Raw genomic sequence first — 19,798 nt, forward strand, 5'->3', positions numbered from 1 at the left:
TGAAGCAATCGTCGTCTCTTCTTAGACCACTTCCTTCCTTCCACAATTGGTGCAGAGTCAAGCCGTCACCTTCTCGACATGTCTCAACCCCTGCTTACTTGCAAGATCTGCGTCAAGAAGCCCAAGTTCAGCGATGTGTCCCACCTTCTCACACACGTCGGCTCTAAAGGTCACCTGGCTCAGTTACACAAATTGCAGGTGAAGAGTCATCAGGACATTGCACCAGCAATAGAGCTTGCTGAGTACAATCAATGGTTTCAAGAGCATGGATTGGGACAGCTACTGTCCGAGAGACTGCAGAACAAGGAGCAAAAGCAAGCAAGACGAGGTGTCAAGAACGAGGCAGCCGTTAAGGCCGAGCATGACTCAGAAGATCCCTTCAGCTTCCCGGTCCAACAGCCTGCTCGACGTCGTGGACCCGGCAGACCCAAGAAGTCGGCTCAGCGGAAGACTTCTGTTGTCAGTGCTGCCGAGTCCAGTGTCTAGTAAGCACGAAGCAGTCTACTCTGGACGTTCACTGACGAGATACTAGCACATCCGCTGTCACTGACTATCCGCTCACGCCTCTGCGACACTCGTCCCCTCAGCTGTACACAGATGCTCCTGTCAGCTCGCCTCCCTTCAAAATTGATCCCGCTCTCGGTGATGCTGCTGGCGGCAAGGCCAATACCAACACCAAGCTCAAAGGCAAGATCTGGCCTGGCATGGCTTTGTTTGACGCCGCCAGTCCTGAGGAGGCTCGGAAAAGAAATCAGAAGAAAGATGCCTCTGTTGTCAAGAGAATGGAGAGACTGTCCCAGCTGGTCGAGCCTGCTGAGGTCACGTACTCTGCTGAGTGGTCACCGCGCAAGAATCGTCACATTGATGATCTTGACGATGCCAGCAGCCTGATCGAGGGAGAGTCGCCATTGATGATCAAGCCCAAACCAAAGCCGAAACGCAAGGCTCTTGGATCACTCCCAGCGAACGTCCGTGGACCCAGCAAGCGTAAGTTGAAAGCATCGCCATTGCACAAGAAGCTCGCCGTCAAAGTCATGCCCGCAATGTCTCAGCGTTGCCTGAGCTGCCGCCTCTCAAGCAAGCGAGACGTCGGCATCCATCGGCCTATTCGGCTCAGGACGAAGAGGATGACGTGGACAGTGACAACCTAGGACTGCCCCAGTTGCCAGGCTACAATGGCTTGGAGGATAGTCCTAGCAACATTGGCGGACGTGGCCTCGGGCGTGCCTCGCTTTCACAAGCGTACGATCGCCCCGCTCCACGTCTTTCTTTCCAAACACCTGCTTGGCTTCAACCACAAAACCAGCCGCACAACCCGCTCTTCTTGGATAGCCATGCCACTCAGGTCGACTGTGGCAATGCGGCAGCGACTCTACAGCATATTGATGGCAGCAAGCACACTAATCGTATTCAATCAGTCGACCATGGTCACCTCAACCCACTGGCATGGCCATCACCACGAGGAGCCGCCTTCGACACGAGTCACTCTCCTATCTCGTCGTTCGGTCCGTTCTCCGGTTTCGTCTCTGCTATGGGTCTACCAGATCCATTCGTTCCAGTCAAGAATCCACTGGCCGATGCCTTCGCTCGTTTCAACGAAGGACACAGCGGTCAACTGAGGGTCTGATCGTCGGTGTACGAACCCAGCACTTGCCATCACTGCGCGAGCCCTGTGCACACGACACACACGCTTTCACTGTTGTCTACCGTTTCTTTCGAGAACTTTCCTTTCAATCTGACCCATTGTGCTATGAGATACACTACGGCATGCTATCGACGGAAAGAGCATACATGATGTCCTTCGCTTTTTGTTTTGCTTTTGGTCGTGGAGGGAGGATCTGGACGAGAAACACATATCACAGCAGACTGGACGTAGTCATATACAAAGAGGAAGCAGCGCTGGACGAAGATCTGTATCACAATAATGACCGCGGGAAGCATAAAGCTTTTTCGAGCTGTATAGCAGGAAAGGCATCATAACGTGTAGAGCTTGACCAGATAGACACATCTGTAGTAGAAGCATTCTATTCATACAAGCAGACTTCTTTTGATGCTTTAGCTCAATCAAGCAGAAATCGCAGTGACACCAGCACCGCTGAAAAGTGTATGGCACATGTGAATACAGTCCGGGAGGGCAAATGTAGAGTGAGAGCTCTTTTCGTGCATCGCGCCCCCGGCGAGGTGTAGGCTTACCAGTGTCTCGTCCAGCGATTCCACAAGCACCAGTCCACCCCTTCTCAATGAAGAATGAGCGGGAAGTGATGAGGTTCAGTGATAAGTTAGCTCACTCTTTTCGAAGGAAGTTGCCATGCTGAAGTGACGCTTCATAGAGAGTAGGAACCGCGCTATAGCGGGTGACGACCGGACAGCATGGACGGACCAGGGGCGAGCCTGGACTCCCTCAGCTTCGTCCGGGCGTCGTCCGAGAGTGTAGCTCGAGCAGCTATTAGTATGGTGTAGGCGGTTTGCCAGGGGTCAGCGAGGTGGGATGGAAATGTGGACTTGGTCGTGTGAACAGGTCAGCTTTTCGTACAAGCAGTCTTCCATTGATGCCCTAGCTGCATCAAGCAGGGTACACAGTGACCCCAGCACTGCTCAAACGTGTATGAGACTCCTCGACGCCAGGCAATGCAACAAGCATGTAGAACACATCTCTAATCCGACGGTCACCAGCATTCACTCATCGTCATCCTCATCGCTGTCACCAGCCTCGACCCACACCAATCTCGTGCCATTGTTCGCGCGTTGCCAGACCTGTTCAATACATGTCAGTAAGTTTTCCATCAGGTCCCGCCTGCAGCGCACTAAAAGGCAAGCACAAACGATGGGGAAAGAAAGGCAAGAAAACTCACATCCAAAAGCTCATACTCCTCCACGACCCTCTCAAACTCCTCCTCCCTAAACCCCTTCCCCAACACCAACTCCCTCACCCTCCGCATATCCATCTCTCCCTTCCCGCTTCCCCGCCCACCCACGGCCGCCGCACCCGAGCTCCACATCGCCCGCACCGCCTCATAAATCCTGCTGCTCACGCTCATATCCCCATTCTTATTCCTCTGGTCCGCGTATAAACTCGCCTTACTCACATCCACCAGCCGCAATGCCTCATCGACGTCCTCGTTCACGACTTCACTGGCGAAGCGTAGGCGCGCGAGGGCTTGCGAGAGACGCATTAGGCCCAGGAGGGTGCGTAAGCTGACGTGGGTGAATTGTTTCTTTGGGTTCGCAGAGCTCTCTGCGTGCTTCTGTTGCTGGCGGAGGCGGACGTAGGCGCCGGTGAGGTACTGGGAGACGGAGGCGGGGATGGTGGGGCGGTAGGTGCGGGCTAGGGCAATGTATTGGCGGACTTCGTGGGGGGAGAAGGTTGGTGTTGGGGATTCTTGTGATGAGGGGTTAGGTGTGTTGATGGTCGGGGCAGCGGTCGGGTCAGCGGAGTTGGTCATGTGCACGTGGCAGACATGCGCGGCGAGTTCCTCGTCGGCTTCGCGGGAGGGCGTGTCGAGGATGAGGAAGAGGATGTCGAAGCGGGAGAGGAGGGCGGCGGGGAGATTGATGTTCTCCACGGGGGAGATGCGTGGGTTGTAGCGGCCGTACAGGGGGTTGGCGGCTGCGAGGATGGAAGTTCGTGCGTTGAGAGTGGTGGTGATGCCTGCTTTGCTGATGGAGATGGTCTGCTGCTCCATGACCTCGTGGATGGCGGTGCGGTCGCCGTCGTCCATTTTGTCGAACTCGTCGATGCAGCAGATGCCGTTGTCGGCGAGGACGAGCGCGCCGCCCTCGAGGACCATTTCGTCGGTGACGGGGTCGCGCATGACGGCTGCGGTGAGACCGACGCCGGAAGAGCCCCGGCCGGTGGTGTAGACGCCGCGAGGGGCGACTTTGGTGATGTATTTGAGCAGTTGAGATTTGGCGACACCCGGGTCGCCCATGAGGCAGATGTTGATGTCGCCGCGGATGCGCATGCCGTCGCCCATGGTCTTGGTGACGCCGCCGATCAGGAGTAGGAGGAGTGCTTTCTTGACGTCGAGGTGGCCGTAGATCTCGGGCGCTATGCTGCGTGCGAGGTACTCGTAGAGGTGGCCGGAGGCTTTGTGCGACTCGATGCGAGATATGACGCGGCGGTCGAGCTTCAGATCTTGGTAGGCTTTCTTGTGCTGAGTGATGTGTTGGGCTTCGAGGTAGGTGTCGGTTAGCAGACCGGCGCGAATGGCACGGAAGCCTGTGTATGGTGTGGGGAGGAATATGCCGGCGATATCTACCACATCGCCAGGATTGACTTGACGGGTCAGGGCACTCCCCTGCGCATGGATAGTCAGGTTCGAGGAATATGTCCGACTGGGACCTGGTCGGCCATCTCTTGGATCTTGATCTCCTGAAAAGGCAGAAATTTAGAGGCTCGGGTCGAGGGGTTGAGGACGCCCTTTGTGTTGTTGGCCGTGCAGTCGGGCGAGGGGCAGATCTGCATGGGTGTGAATTGTTTAGTGTTGATAGGCTGGAAGACTTCGCTGCCGCATGAATCGCAGGTGTATGCTTGAATCCGCAGGGCGGGCTTCACATCTGATACGCGCGTAGTGATTCCTCGGACGGTGATGAGGTGTCCAAGATGCTCACCCCGGACTTGTCGGACGGCAAGAGTCTTGTGCTTGTCTTTGGCCGAGGGTGTGAGGGGCTTGAAGTTGAGGGTATATCGCCGAGTGAGCTCGGGAGGAAATGTTGAGACGGGCAGAATGGCCTCGGCGTCGTTCTGGGCGGCTTGCGAAGTGGTCTCGTTGCGCTTCTGGCGTTGAGATAGGATGACATCGAGGACGTCGTCTTTGAACGAAACATCTTTGGTGGGTTTAGGCATGAGCCTGTCGACTGCTTCTGAGAATAAGTCGACGTAGTGCTTGGTATTGCCCAGTACCGAGTCGACTAGCTTGAGGTTCGAGTCTGTGCCTAGCGATATCTCAAATTCCTTCAAGTCGTCCAGCTCGATAGTGAGGTTCTGGCGCTCCCTTTCTGCGATTTCTTGTAGCATTTCCATGTACTTCCGCTTCGTACCTTGCTGTCTGTTGTCTGGCGCAGCGCCGTTTGCGACATCGTCCATGAAGTCATACTCGTCGTCACCCTCGAGACTGAGGCCATTGATCGCTTCGGCGGCTTCCTCTGATGCAGTCTTCGTTGTCTCAAATTTGTCAATAAAGGCGGTGAAGGCATCCAGTTGTGCGGCATAGTCGACCGGCGCTTTGTACTGCAGGAGCGCCATGTTGATGACGCGCTGAGGCTGTGAGATCTGTCGTAGGTGCGAATGTGGAAGCAGGGTACAAAGTGCGACCGCAAACCCTAGGAGATCGTCGCCGGGCTTGGAAACGCGTCGTCGCGTAGCTGAGCGCGTTCGCGGAATGCCAAGCTACTTTAGCCCAAATCAGAAGAGCCAGGTGAGGTGGGCTTTGGACATATCTGAGACCGGATGATAAGGCGTCTTTATCCGAGCCGAGGTCGGTTGTGGCGATGAGCTTCGTTCTCACCCTTCTGAAGTCGCAGCATCGAAACATTAGCAATTCATATCAGGAGCGCAACAGCGATTAGGAGAGGGGTAGGAGTGGTTTGGAGGTGCTGTTAACAGGAAAGATGGCGCCTTCAGCACGGGCAGAAGTCGCATTTGTCTCTTTACAGAACTGCCTGGTCAATCTACCACCAAACCTGATCGCTCTGATCGATGCATCCAACATCCCAGCCCAGAATGTCATCATCGAGATACAGTACCAGACCCCAACTTTGTCTGCCACAGCGGTCTCTAGCGGAGGCACCGGCTTCCAAAGGTCCGTCTACGTGGGCTGGACAGGCTATGCCAGCCGGACACGTCCAGCGTCGGTCATCAATGCTGATCGGAGAGGCACGCGTGAGCTTGAGGTGCCTATGGTCGAGATCGACAGCATCTTTGGAGCCAAGGTCGGTCTGAGCGAGGCCCGAAAGGTTGGGTTATTGGTTCATCTGGATCCTCCACTGGCTCATACCATCAACATCGAACCTCTTACGCCAGCGGACTGGGAGATAATCGAATTGCATGCAAACTTCTTGGAACTAAATCTGCTTTCACAAATTCGAGCACTACCTAATCCTAGCTTCTCGGCGAAAGGTGTACCATCATCGGAAGCAAATCATCCGCTTACACTTCATCTTTCGCCAACACATACGGCAAACATCAAAGTGACAACAATTGTCCCTCCACAACCGAGCTCAATTGCGTTCACGAAGATTGCGCCAGATGCCGAAGTGATTGTTGCACCGAAGACACGTGCGAGCTCTGTCAGAAATCCTCGCGAGCAGGCCCGCAGTGTGACCAGCCGGAGGAGTGGCAAAAGTGGCGCCAGTACTACACAGAGCGCAAATGGGCGGCGCTCGTCGAACTTCAAAACAGCTTTGTTCCTCCGTGCTGTGGATCGTCACGTCGGATCTGCATTCTTTCCGGCTGAGGACCAAGACGTCAATACTGGACTCAAATTATGGCTGCCCCAAGAGCACTTCGCGTCAGAAGCCATGAAAGGAGCCAAGTATGCGAGCATCACAATCGTCAAGCCCAATGGCTTGCGTGCAGATTTGGAGAAGTCTCAGCTTGAGCGACTGAAAGAAGAGGAGGCGAGTGATGTTGGAAGGCCAGCAACGAGATTGGTAGCAGAGGTTCATCTGTGGAGCAATCCAGTGGATACCCACCACGCCGGCCTGTCATCTACCCTTTCCTCGTTGCTCGGTGTCAAGAGTGCAGTTGGCAACATCATCCGAATAGAGCCAGCATTCCGGCCGCTCCACCACTCCTCAGTTCAGGCGCTTACGCTGTTTCCATTCGCCCTGGAGGGTGCCCAAAAAAGAGAAGAGTTGAGATTCGGGGGCGATTCAAAGGCAGCGAAAGCGGCGACCCTCGACAAGCTTCGTATAGCACAGGACGGACCGCATGGACTGCTATCGGGACCTATCACAGATGGCATGATCCTGCCAGCAAGCGGCGAACCTAGCTCGTTGACTTACTTTCCCGGTGGCATCCTCCGCATACAGCAGAAGGGTCAGCCAGAATCCGATCAGGCAAACGCGCTTGTATGGGCAATTGGACAAGAGCAGAAAGACATCAGCGATGTCAGGTCAGAAGTTCCACGCCCGATCGAGCTGACTGCTCTCTTCCCTTCGTTCGCGCAGAATATCCCGGAGAAGAACACGCCTTTGATCGGCGTCGACAATGTTATCAAGCAGTCCATGGCAAATCTGACCTTGTGCTCGTCGGTTCTACTGACAGGCGCGATTGGCTCTGGTAAGACGAGCATATCCTACAATCTTGCTCGACAACTGCGGGAGGACTTCCTGTTCAACGTCACATACTTCTCATGCGCACAGTTGGTGACAGATGAAACTCGGGTATCAGCTATTCGCGAAACCCTGAAGCGACTCTTCATGTCCGCATCGTGGTGCGCGCGTCTCGGAGGGCAAGCACTTGTCGTGCTCGACGATCTCGACAAGATCTGCCCGGCCGAGACAGAGATGCAGACTCTGAGCAACGACAACGAGCGCAGTCGGCAAACAAGTGAGGTGCTTTGCGGTCTCATACGACAGTATTGTACATTCCAGTCAGGTGTCACGTTACTCGCTACGGCTCAGTCCAAGGACAGTGTCCATAGCCTGTTCATCAGCGGACACGTGGTTGGCGAAATTGTCAATATCAAAGCGCCGACGAAGGAAATTCGTCGCGATGTGCTCTACAGATTGACCGCTGATGAGGCGCGGCAGAGCAACGGGAATCACGCTGGACATTCTCGGAACACAAGCAATTCCCAGAGCATGTCAGAGCACTCCTGGATGGACCCATCCATGCCATCGAGCAGGCCCGGTTCGGCAGGATCCTCCGATCGTGATGGCTTTCGGATCTCTCCACAATTAGATCTACTCGACGTTGCAGGCAAGACAGACGGGTACATGCCCGCCGATCTAGTCTTACTTGTCAGTCGTGCGAGAGACGCGTGTCTGACCCGATCGATCCTTGCTGATCCCGAGAATAGCTCATCAGAATTGACACTGACGAGGAGCGACTTCGATGCCGCACTGAAGAACTTCACACCCACGTCTCTTCGCAACGTTACTCTCACAACGTCATCTACGACCTTCGCCTCTATTGGCGGGCTTCACGCCACACGGAAGACACTGCTAGAAACCTTGATGTATCCCACAAAATATGCACCCATCTTCGCAAAGTCCCCTCTCCGACTCCGATCCGGTCTGCTGCTGTACGGCTATCCCGGCTGCGGCAAAACGCTCCTCGCCTCCGCCGTCGCAGGCGAATGCAACCTCAACTTCATCAGCGTCAAAGGCCCAGAGATCCTGAACAAGTACATCGGTGCTTCCGAAAAGTCCGTTCGCGATCTCTTCGAGCGCGCGCAAGCCGCCAAGCCGTGCGTCCTCTTCTTCGACGAGTTCGACTCCATCGCTCCTAAAAGAGGCCACGATTCCACTGGCGTCACCGACCGCGTCGTGAATCAGATGCTAACGCAGATGGACGGTGCCGAAGGTCTCGATGGCGTGTACGTCCTGGCGGCAACATCGCGACCGGACCTCATTGATCCAGCACTGCTCCGTCCAGGTCGTCTCGACAAGTCTCTACTGTGCGATATGCCCACCATGGAAGATCGGCTCGACATACTGCAAGCCGTCTCGAAGACGCTACACCTCAAAGCCGATGTTGAGAATCGGTTACTCACCATCGCCGAGCGCACCGAAGGTTTCACAGGTGCCGACCTGCAAGCACTGGTTTACAACGCGCATCTCGAAGCGATCCACGATCTACTAGGCGACAAGTCAAGCAGTAGCCACCAGAGCAAAGCCAATGGCACGTTACCAAACGGCACCTCATCTTCTTCAACCAGGAAAAGTGCTTCCGCCCGGAAAGGTTCCAGAGATAGCAACAGCAGCAAGATTCCCGAATTCACCCAGTTCCTCTTCGACCCAGCCGCCGACGCCGACGCGCGAAACGGCGTGGTCAGCTCCAGCAGCTCTGCAGCCAAGAAATCCCTCCTCGAGACTAATGCCGCTATAGCATCTAAGCTCGAGGAGCTGAAGCTCCTGCGGAAACGCGAGCGCGCTGCTGCCAGAGGCGACTTCTCGTTCTTCTCGTCGCAGGCTCAGTCACAGGGAGGGGATGAAGACGGTGTGGATAAGGGAGAAGCGAAAGTGATGATCGAGTGGAAGCATATCGAGCGAAGTCTAAAGACAACGAGGAGCAGTATAAGTCGAGACGAGATTGGGCGGTTGAGGGTGATTTACAGGGAGTTTGTGGTTGGGAGGAAAGGGGATATGCCTGGTGGAGAGCCGAGTATGGAGATTGGGGGCCGGAGTACTCTCATGTGAGCGAGCAATAGACACCGAGCCCATCAGGTCGGAAAGCACTGGGTCCTTGAATACTGTAGAACGCAAGACGCCTGTGGAAGACTGTTGATGGCCTCATCACGTTGCAATTATATTCCCACCAATGGATCTAGGCAGACCGGTCCACCAAATTGTGAGGAATAATGCTCAGATTTGTCCAGCTTCGTGTACACCGCACCAGCATGATCTTTCTTGTGGAATCCCTGCGATACGTGGGTATAATCTTCCCGCAAAAAGCATCGCTATTCAAACTTCGCCAACGCCTTTTCCACATCCTCCTCATCAACGCCCCTGATCCACTTCATGAAGTAGCTCACATCCTTCGGCAGCTGTCCCGGTAGGGCCAACTTCTGCATCCACATCGGTAGGTTCCCCTTTGCGTCGGACGCAGTGCTCATGATCCATTCGACTTCCTCCTCTTCCTCAGCCACCGCCGCCGCACCATCACTCGTAGCCGTCGCAGCAGAGGTCTTCGCTCTCAGCGTACAGGTCTCCACGGCCGCATACAACCCCTGCACCACAGGCCGTTTCTGCTTCTCGTCCTTGCCCTCCTTCATATTCCGGTAGCTGGCATAGAACGACGCCTTCACCTTCTCCAGCACAACGGGCACAGTGACGACGACGAATTTCTGCTTCTCGCCCCTCTCCCACCTTCGCAGCCCACTGACCGTACCCGGCCTTGTGGAAACATCGTTGCTTGTCCCTCCACCCTCAGCAGCAGGACCCGCCATTCCCTGCTCGGGCACCACCCTCCCGCCCACAACGCACACTCCAAAGCATCGTGGGCCCAATATCCCGGGCAGGTCGTGACACATCTCCCACACACTCGCGCTTACATCCATCCATCCTTCGCGTCGTAAGCCGCCCTCCTCGGCGAGCTTGCGGATTTGGCCATCCCAGTTGAGGATGGGGTGCGCGTCAAAGAGGTTCGGGGTAAAGGCCTGTTCGTTTTTGGAGTGCTCGTTGAGTAAGCCGAAGAGAAATTCCTCAGGAGCTGAGCCAGGGGAGAGTTTGGAGGAGTGCGAGGTGTGGATTGAGCGGCGGGTATACCAGTGTTCGTCCGCGATGGAGGTGGGTTTGGGGCGCTGAATCCTGGAGCGGGAAGTTGGCGCAGTTGTTGAGGAGACGGAGGCACTGCGGGAGTTAGGCTGTTGGGTGTTGGTCGGGATGGCAAGGTGGTTCTGGTCGGAGGTGGATGGAGCGGTTGTCGTGTCCTTGCCTTTGCCGGAGACGGACGGGGTGGCGCTTGCTCGTCGGGATGAAGGGCGATTTGCTGCATCGTTGGTGTTGTGCCAGGTGACTCTACTTCCGATAGTCGATTTGCTTATTGATTGCAAGAGCACGTCGACGTCTGCGTCCGAGCCATCGGCCTTTTTGGTCGTGGTGTGCTTGAAGTGGTTCGCGATTTCGGACTTGGAGAGGAAGGCCAGGCCATCGTTGAGGAGAGTGGTGACGAAGGGTAGAAGGTCTGGCTGAGTTGATTGCTCGCCGTCTTTCACTTTGGGCAGGCTCTTGGCTAAGTCCGGATGTGGTGGTAGATCGCTGACATTGAGTGGAGTCAGTCGAAGAAGCGGTGACAGGCCGGGCGGGTAGTTCCAAGTCGTCGCCATGTTCGCGATGTGTACTTTGTCTTGTCTCACGAGCACCGGCGTTGACTATGACATTATATCAGATTTATTCCTCAACGTGGCATTTCGATCGTCGACGGTTCCGAGTCTGACCACTTCTGTTCCGGTGCTTCCTGATTTGTTCGGTCATCATCAAGCAATCAAGTTGCCTCGTCATGATTCTACCTAGCCTCGGATAGGCTTAGCTCAGGACGCGTGTCGCCCTGCCGAGAGAAATACGAGATCGAATGTTGGTCGAATCTGATCTCTACCCGCTCTGACACATGTCGTCTGCGAGACATGCGTGCTTCTACGCCGTCAGCCGTACGACCAAAACGACCGACTTGCCTCGACGAGCTGCTGCTGTGGTCGGTCATGCCGATCGTCGGGGTGGGCGATGAGATAGGTGTCACGGTGCCGGCCGCTGTGCGAAAGTTTGTGGAGAGTTTGGGTGGGTGACAAAGTCAGCTCTTCCTATCTCGGTAGGCAGCTCGGCATAAAGACACCTTGCTTGCCAGCAGGGCTTCCGTAGCCTGATGATGCTTTCGACCCAGCGATTGGAGCTGTGAGAGCTCTTTCTTTGCCTGTTGACTTCCGGCACTCACGAAAATGCAACGCCTGCCTGTATTTCTGTGGCTAGCATACCTGTCTACCGGCGTGCTTGGCAAGAACTTCCACCAGCATAACCTGCAGAAGAGGAGTAGACATGTCGAGCGAAGAGCCTCCGTTTCGTCGAACGACACAAGCTCATTCAGATACTACAGCAACTCGACCGAGCGTAAGTGCCTAGAAGCCGACTGTAAGCGGTTGATTTGACCGACGATAGCATACCGAGTTGAATCACTGCCCGAGGTCCCTTTCGACATCGGCGAGATGTACGCTGGCTGATCTCGATCGACAACGGGTCAACGGACTCCTTGTTCTTCATCTTCCAGCCCACCATTGGCGAGCCCGTGGACGAGATCACCATCTACCTCAATGGCGGGCCTGGCTGGAGCTCATTTGAGTCGTTCTTCCAGGAGATCGGGAGGTTCACGTGGCAGCCGGGAACTATGCCCCGGTAGGGAATCCGTACTCATGGGTGAACGAGACGAACATACTCTGGTGAGTTCCTGAATTCCCTCGAGTGAGCATAGCACTCACCCACACATAGGGTCGACCAACCGATCGGTACAGGCTACTCACCGGGGAAACCGACCGCGACCACCCTCGAACAGACCAGCACGGACTTCGTCAACTTCTTCCAAAACTTCGAAAAGACCTTCGGCATCAGCGACTACAAAATCTACGTCACCGGCGAATCCTACGCCGGCCGCTACATTCCTTACATCGCCTCAGCCATGCTCGACAAGAACGACACCACCCTCTTCAACGTATCCGGCGCACTGCTCTATGACCCCTGCATCGGCAACTGGGACTTTACGCAACAAGAAGTCCCCGTCGTCCCCTTCGTGCGCGAGAACAACAACGTCATGGGCTTCAACGAATCATTCCTGTCGCACCTCGAAACCCTCCACGAATCCTGTGGCTACGCAGACATCATCTCGACCTACCTCACTTACCCACCGCCAGGGAACCAGCCTGCCGTATTCTTCAACTCCTCCTCGCCCTCCAACTCCTCTTGCGCGCTTTGGGAGGCCCTCGATCACAGCGCATTCGCGTACAACCCGTGTTTCGACGTCTACGACGTCACCGCACAATGTCCCCTGTTGTGGGACGTCCTCGGACACCGCACTCAATTCGACTATATACCCGAAGGAACAATTCCCTACCCAAATCGAAGCGACGTCAAAGCCGCACTGCATGTCCCAGAGGACACCAACTGGTACCTAGATCAGCACTTCAACGTATACGTCGCCGACGACGGCAGTGGCGGGCCCGAGATGGCAGGCGAGACGAGTCTGGACCCAATTCAGTACACTTTGCCGCGGGTCATCGAGGCGACGAATCGCGTCCTGGTCTCAAATGGGGATCTGGACATGATCATCTTGACCAACGGAACTCTGCTCGCGATCCAGAATATGGTATGGACTCCCCCCCCAAGACACCCGCTCATCCAAGCCAAGCCATCCCACGTCCAACCCCTTCCTACTGCCGCCTCCTTACTAACACCACAAAACCCACAGACATGGAATGACAACCTCGGCTTCCAATCCGCACCCAACCAGTCCCTAGTGATTCAAACGCCCGACCTCGAATACGAAGCAGTATTCGCCGCCTCACACCAAAAGGGCCGCGACTTGCAACCCCAGGGAACAGTCGGCCAATGGCATTACGAGCGTGGACTGATGTGGGTGCAGAGCTACCAGGGTACGCACACGCAGCCGGAGAGCCAGCCGCGGGCGGCGCTCGAGCATCTGCGTTGGGTGTTGGGAAGAGTTGACAGTTTCTGATACGAGTGGGAAGGGCGTAATGAGGATCCCGCAAGCCGGGGTTCCCAGTGTGGGAGCAGCTAAGGGGCGGTTCTTGAGGTGTTCGGATACTGGCAAGCCGTGGACACAAGCACTGGCCACCCTACAAGTTGTCCCGAGGTGACGAGGCCTGGAAGCTGCTCGGTACAGACTTGTGGGTCCGGGAGGGTGCTGAAGGCCTGACATCCTCTCACGTATCAAGCAGGTGGGATTGAGCTGAGGCTCACTTGAGCGGTGAAGACTAGGAAAGACAATTCGAAGACCACTGTCCAGAGAGGACGCTCTGGAACTTCACCGCGAGTTACGCAAAAGTCCCAGCTCTTGCTCACAGAGGCTTGCCTCGGCTGGTAACTTTGTCTCCCCGTGCAGAAAGGGTGCAGGCTGGGTGCGATAAGGGCAATAGTGTTGATCACGGCTTTGACAGCGCGACTGATCTAGTCAGCCGGCCTGAAGAGACTCCTTCAGGGTATCATTGCTCTTCGACATCCCCCCAGAGGAGGTTTCCTGGCTTCTGAGTCTCGTCGACAAGTCTCTGTAGTATGATGCAGGTCCCGACGTCATCGGACTATTCCCGGTGACGAGGAGCACGCTCTGCAGACTCAATCATTGGAAGCAGCTCTGCTCTCAGCAGCTTCAGCTCTCAAGAACCGCCCAATCTCACCACCAGCGCCTTCCTCGTCCGCAGGCTTGTCATTAGCACTATGCATGACTCGTTCCTTCCTCCTCGTCTTCCCGAACAGACACTGCCACAGATCACCCTTGTCGACGAACTCGCCGCCGGTCTTGCCTGTCGTCAACAATTTCTTCATATCGGCATCTTGCAGTTCCAGGCTATTAGCCGCATCGATCAGATTCTCACCCAACTTTGGTGTCGCAGCTCCCGAAGAATCCAAGCTCCCATCAGCTTTTGCCTTGCCGACTTTCTTGACATTGCGCTTGATGTGTTCGAGCCGCTTTGCCACGCTTAAGTTGTAGATACTCTCCTCAACGGTACCGCCAATAATATACATCCACACTGTCGTCGCCTGGTGCTGACCGATACGGTGGACTCGTGCTATAGCTTGTAGCTCAACTGCTGTAGCCAGCAGCGGCTCGCAAAGCAAGACATGAGAAGCACAGACCAGGTTGAGGCCAGCCGATTGATTCTTGGCGTGCAGCAGAAAGCATTCTATGCCTGGCTCGGTCTTGAAATTATGGATCCCTTTGGGTTGTTCAAAGCTCGTATGGTGAATATTGTGTTGCCGGAAAGCTCTCGAGAGCACGTCAAGGAAGTCGCGGTACTGGCTGAAGATGACAGACTTGGTACCATAATCGTGTTCGCGAAGCCAGATGATGTGTCGACATATGGTATCAATTTTGGACCCGAAGGACGCGGCGCCTGTAAGATCGGTGTTCTTGATCTCGTTCAGCGTCGCAGTGCTGACGTCTGAGTAAATTGAACGATTGAGACCGGCATCGAGGCCTGCGGTCGAGTTCCTCGAGGTCGACGAGGACGCAGGTGACTCGGGCTGCACGGTCATCTCAGCCGGCTTATACGTTATGTCATGGAAGTCGTTGAGACGCAAGTGGCGCTTGCATACGGGACAATTCCTGCGTTCCTTCCACCATAGCTGAATGCAATCCTTGCAGAACTGGTGTCCACACACAGTAAGAGTGCCGATTTCAAACTCTGTCTGACAAATGGTACAGATGCGAGGTGTGGACTTGGTCGACTCATCCTTCAGATGCAGCAGGTAGCGGCGCTTTGACATGGAGGTCGAGATCTTGATGCTTGCTCTCTGCTCGCCAGCCAGGGTATCGTTGAATTTTGCTTCTTCGAGTGGCTGTCCAATCCTTTCCTCCTCATAGGGCGCAACAGCATCAGAGATCTTCTGCAGTGCAGCGTAGTAACCGAGGCGACTGTTCATGGTATCAGTGAAGAGGGTCACTTCCTGTTCAAGATGTGGTAGGGCTTTGGACATATTTGACGCGACTTTCTGGACGTCCTCCAGAAGACGTTCAGCGATGTGGCGCTCGGCGCGGGCACGATCTGAGGAGTGCTCCGGCAACTGCGCGATAAGGGCCCTGATCTCCGCTACCAGCCCGCGGAGCGAGCCGTGCTTTTCGGTGTCGATGCGGACCATAAGGCGTTCGGCGAGGGCCTTGATCATGAGGTCAGGAGCAGGACCCTCGCCCTCCCTAGCATGGCGTAGGAAGCCCTTGACCTCATGGGTTATCAGCATATTTTGGAGCCCCGTCAATGCTTCATTTCGATCAGCGAATAATATGCGTAGGGCTTCGACATATACGTAGAGCTCATCCTGGTGCTTGGTACTGGCCTCATACTCGTCGCCTTGAAGTTCAATGCCGGTGTCGTCGTCGATCAGCGTGCCTTTCAAAAAGTCGACCATCTTAGACCGTACGGTCTGATAGTGCTTGCTTTGTTCGTTTAGGGCTTCGCAAAGTCTGTAGAACTTGTTGAACAACGTTCGAGTTTCGATGCCAGAGTACTCCCCATGCGGTACGATTTCCTGGAGAGCGGCAGGTAAAGGTGCGTTTGCTTTGTCGCTCACAGCCTGGATGAGCGGATTCGCTTTCTTCAGTACTTCTACCAGTAATTGACCGCGGATACGTTTCGCGATATCGTACCCTTCGGTCTCGCGTTTCTCAAGTGCATGGAATTCCTCGCTCTCCGGTTCGACATTGGCCGTATCAGATTTCAGTTGGAAGTATGCCGTTGCTGCGAAGAAGATGCAGATATGCTGAACCTCAAGAGCCGATCTCAATCTCTGTCGATGCGCGAGGAGCGCGGAATCGCTCTCGTCTTCTTCGTCTTTGTCGGCATGATCGCTATTTTCTGCTTGCTTCTGCTGTACTGCTTTCGCTGCTTCGTATAGCTTCTGTTCGTTGTTTAATCGCTGCTGACATTCGTTCACGATACTGGTGGCCTCGTCGTATGCAGCATTCCACAGTCCTAGCGCCTCTTTCGGGCGCTTGGCGTTCTCAAGCATCTGACCTCGGCGTATCTTTGACATCAACACAGCGCGCTGTTCAGTGTGCAAAGTGCCGTCAACTTGATCAATCATCACATCAAGCACCTGGCCTACCGTCCGTAGGGGTCCACCTCCGCGGCCAAGGGCTCTTCGATTTCGGGCGCCAACCTCGGGATGCAGACAGGTTTGCCTTAGTCGGGAGAGCCACCGACGCATTTCTTCGACTATTCTGGGATCTTCGGGATCCCAATCGTCTGATCGCGGGGAGCCATCAGCTCGGAGACCGACTGCGTTACACATCTCATCAAACAAATTATCATAGTGCTGTTCCTCAATAGCTGTGAAAGGCAATGAGACGATATTTCTGCTTTGTGGTGGAAGTGTCAACTCTCCTCGAATCAGGTCCTTGGTGTGACGGATTGCAATAGTCCCGATCATAGATTTGAACAATGGCCGATGGTAGCTGATAAGACGATCCCAAAGTCGAGCTGACCAGCCCCATGGCTGAAAGTTGAGGAACAGCATAAGTCCAAACAGATCTTTGTGCCCTTGGCGAAGAGGCGTGCCCGTTACAGCCCAGGCTATCTCTCTAGGAAGTTGTCTAGCTACCGTCGCTGCATTGGAAACGCCACTTTCTACCATTTGCGCTTCATCGAGACAAACACGCCACCATGAAATTTCGGTAAGTGGGCTTTTGGGTGTCTCGTAGACCTGTTGATGCCTTCGAGATCTATCAGGCTTCGCGTTGACATGGTGTATCTCGCGGGAGAGTGTATTGTAGCTGCAAAGGACGATATCGCCCTCGGCCAGTGTGTCAACATGGTCTTGGAAGCTCGTTTTCTTGCCCCTGGCAGTGGCAATACCTTCATAGGCGACAACATTGAGTGTTGAGTGCATCGCAATTTCCTCTCTCCATTGGTCGAGTAGTGTCACCGGAGTGACGATCAGAGTTGCTGCTGACTTGCGAGGTTGTCCAGCCTTCGATTTCACTTCCATGTCTGGCCGTGGATGAGAGCACACGGTGGCTATCACCGCCAAAGTCTTGCCGAGACCCATCTCTTCTGCTAGTATACCACCTCGAGGCGGTGCAAATGCTTCCGCCACGGCACCAAGATTTGTCGACACCACGCCCAGAGTGTGGTTGACGTATATTGGTTGCATGTCAGCGTCCGTGGAATCTAAGAAGCCTTGTGAAAGGGTGGCTGCTGGGACTGTAGCAACCTCTTTCTGCAACATCCACCGCAGAGTCCGGCGTTGGAACGGGTAGAGAGTTGCGAGGCAACGGTTGATCTTCCGTTTCGGCACATTCGCGTCGGTAGGAGGTACGTGAAGGTTATCGTAGAAGTCGCGAGGATGCCAGTCTTCAAGGGCTGGCGGTGGACTGCCTCTGTATTTCGGCACATAGCGACTGAGAATATCCATTGCATTGTCGCTGGGTTTGTCCCACAGAGAGGTAGTGTTGCACCAGAGTAGCTCGACTTGTAGGACAAGTTCATCGTCCTGTTTCGACAGTGATGCACTGTGACAAGCTTGTAACAACTGCGTATCGACGTTCGATATCGCTGAAGGCAGCGACTGCGCATCTTTCAACAACTTGTACCCTCTTTTGGCGGAGGGACCAGACAGTATCACTTTTCCAGTTTTAGGGGTCTTCCGACGCTTGACATAGACGACGACGCCGTCGTTGCCTTCAATCTCGACGTCTCGGACGACGAGACCAGTGTCCAGCGGCAGGCTGTCATAGTCGGCATCAGCCACCGGCCGCGCATGAAATCGTTGGCGAACTAGTGGAACATGCGTGGCAACAGTAGCCTCAGACGACCGAGCTATCTTGCGCCTCTTGGAGGGAGGGGAGTCGTCCATATTCGAGGACAGACTCGGGCAATGCTCGATGTGTGTGTGCGCTAAGGCTGTTCAGGGCGGGCACGGTCCGACCTTTCAGCGCGGGACGGACGAGCGCCTACCCACAGAGACCAAGTGCTCCGACGCATAGAGAAGAAGCGCTGAACTGTAGAGAATATCGAAAGCGTTGAGCAGGAGCGCAAACTGGGATTTCAAGGGGAAGTCGCAGGGGGGATAGTTAGAGCAGGCAACAGAACAGGCAGAGAGAGATATGGGAGCGGATGTTCGAGGTGAATATCACACTAGCGTCAGTGAAGACCGCCGCATGGGCCAGGGTCGCCCGGAGATAACGCGTCTCCAAACCAAACCTCAATAATATTCCCCGCGTCGTGCGGGGATGACATGTGCATACAAGGAAAATAGTTGCAGCCCGCCTGGCTGCAAAATGCAAAGGCGGAGGAAGGTAGACAGTGTTGGGTTCGAATTGAAGGAGAGCTCGAGTTCTCAAGTGATCTCATTCCTGATGCTTCTATCGACATACTATGCAATGTGCTGAATGCCCGCTCAAGAACAACCATTAGTGAGACCATTACTGCTTCCATTCATAGACGCCCGTGCCAAATGATTTCATAGCAATAAAGGCAATCCAAAATTCGTCCTCCGTTGCTCATTCATCTTCGTGACGCATGCTCAGAAGTCTGTGGGGTATCATCATCTTCTGGTTGTGTCTGCCTTCCGTGTTTTGTGCTACCATACTTCTGGTCTCTCAGACGAACAGCTTGAAAGCCACACCAAGCAGTACGGCAAACAGACCAGTCGACAACTCGTGGACGTTGGCAACAGCTGCACCCGAAGAGCCACTAGCCGAAGCCGATGCAGAGCTGCTGGCTGCTGTAGCAGAGCCTGACTCAGACGCCGAGCTGGAAGTCTGGGACGCAGTGGCAGATTGACTTGCTGCAGTCTGAGATAGAGCTTCGGCTGTGGCATTGCGTTCACCACACTGCTCGTTGGCTGTGCAGTTGGCTTGTGCTTGAGCATCATCCGGGTTGTTGTTGATACATTGGATGTAAGTCTGCTGGCAGATGTAGAATGGGAGCGTGAAAGCGAACGAGGTGACGTCGGGCGCGGTGCCGTTCGGGCAGACACAAGAGTAGGTCAAGTTGGTCTGCAATCTGGTCAGCTCTCTGTAACGGCAACAGCTGAGTTGCCTACCTCATAACAATAGTTTTGGGCTGCAGCACCACCGCAGATCTGAGGGCAGGTGTCGAGCTGGGCTTTGCACCAATCAACTAGACTTTGTCAGTATGATCTAGCAGAGCAGAGAGTACAGAACACATACATCTGACCGAGTCATTAATTGGGGCAGGATTGAAGGCTGCGGTTGCGATCGGAGGCATGGCCTGCGATGCTGTGGTAGTGGCATCCACTGATGAGGCACTGTATGTGGAGACTGTCTCTTGCGCGATGGCGACTGTGGCCGTGGCCATCAGACCAACGAGAACCTTGACGAGCATGTCGGCGGTTGTGTGAGAGTAAGAACTATTGAGATCAGTGGTCTGAATGCAGAACTGGTATATGTTGT

The 19,798-nt window shown here is 54.8% G+C and overlaps 7 protein-coding genes across 7 annotated transcripts; 3 read left to right on the top strand and 4 right to left on the bottom strand.

Annotated features, from left to right (window-relative positions):
* Nucleotides 1-78: 78 nt before the first annotated feature.
* On the top strand, nucleotides 79-1,627 carry AB675_524 (uncharacterized protein; the record flags this gene model as incomplete). Its single annotated transcript, XM_018145447.1, has 3 exons — nucleotides 79-485; nucleotides 533-987; nucleotides 1,053-1,627. The coding sequence occupies 3 exons, from the start codon at nucleotides 79-81 to the stop codon at nucleotides 1,625-1,627; spliced, it is 1,437 nt and encodes a 478-aa protein (XP_018005810.1).
* A 1,049-nt stretch (nucleotides 1,628-2,676) lies between these two features.
* AB675_525 (DNA replication licensing factor mcm7) lies at nucleotides 2,677-5,245 on the bottom strand (the record flags this gene model as incomplete). Its single annotated transcript, XM_018145458.1, has 3 exons — nucleotides 2,677-2,754; nucleotides 2,853-4,298; nucleotides 4,343-5,245. 3 exons carry the CDS (start codon nucleotides 5,243-5,245, stop codon nucleotides 2,677-2,679), a joined length of 2,427 nt encoding a protein of 808 aa, XP_018005912.1.
* A 365-nt stretch (nucleotides 5,246-5,610) lies between these two features.
* On the top strand, nucleotides 5,611-9,366 carry AB675_526 (Peroxisome biosynthesis protein PAS1; the record flags this gene model as incomplete). Its single annotated transcript, XM_018145469.1, has 1 exon — nucleotides 5,611-9,366. The coding sequence occupies one exon, from the start codon at nucleotides 5,611-5,613 to the stop codon at nucleotides 9,364-9,366; it is 3,756 nt and encodes a 1,251-aa protein (XP_018005613.1).
* Nucleotides 9,367-9,626: 260 nt separating this feature from the next.
* Nucleotides 9,627-10,994, bottom strand: AB675_527 (uncharacterized protein; the record flags this gene model as incomplete). Its single annotated transcript, XM_018145480.1, has 1 exon — nucleotides 9,627-10,994. One exon carries the CDS (start codon nucleotides 10,992-10,994, stop codon nucleotides 9,627-9,629), a length of 1,368 nt encoding a protein of 455 aa, XP_018005723.1.
* Nucleotides 10,995-11,600: 606 nt separating this feature from the next.
* AB675_528 (Serine-type carboxypeptidase F) lies at nucleotides 11,601-13,384 on the top strand (the record flags this gene model as incomplete). Its single annotated transcript, XM_018145491.1, has 3 exons — nucleotides 11,601-11,769; nucleotides 11,844-12,051; nucleotides 12,145-13,384. 3 exons carry the CDS (start codon nucleotides 11,601-11,603, stop codon nucleotides 13,382-13,384), a joined length of 1,617 nt encoding a protein of 538 aa, XP_018005530.1.
* Nucleotides 13,385-14,001: 617 nt separating this feature from the next.
* AB675_529 (uncharacterized protein) lies at nucleotides 14,002-18,237 on the bottom strand (the record flags this gene model as incomplete). The annotated part of the gene is made up of 1 exon (XM_018145502.1): nucleotides 14,002-18,237. The coding sequence occupies one exon, from the start codon at nucleotides 18,235-18,237 to the stop codon at nucleotides 14,002-14,004; it is 4,236 nt and encodes a 1,411-aa protein (XP_018005627.1).
* Nucleotides 18,238-18,982: 745 nt separating this feature from the next.
* AB675_530 (uncharacterized protein) lies at nucleotides 18,983-19,730 on the bottom strand (the record flags this gene model as incomplete). The annotated part of the gene is made up of 3 exons (XM_018145514.1): nucleotides 18,983-19,381; nucleotides 19,429-19,505; nucleotides 19,556-19,730. 3 exons carry the CDS (start codon nucleotides 19,728-19,730, stop codon nucleotides 18,983-18,985), a joined length of 651 nt encoding a protein of 216 aa, XP_018005593.1.
* Nucleotides 19,731-19,798: the final 68 nt, after the last annotated feature.

This window comes from Cyphellophora attinorum (assembly GCF_001299255.1).
Source record: "Cyphellophora attinorum strain CBS 131958 chromosome Unknown Contig1, whole genome shotgun sequence".
Lineage (NCBI taxonomy): Eukaryota > Fungi > Ascomycota > Eurotiomycetes > Chaetothyriales > Cyphellophoraceae > Cyphellophora > Cyphellophora attinorum.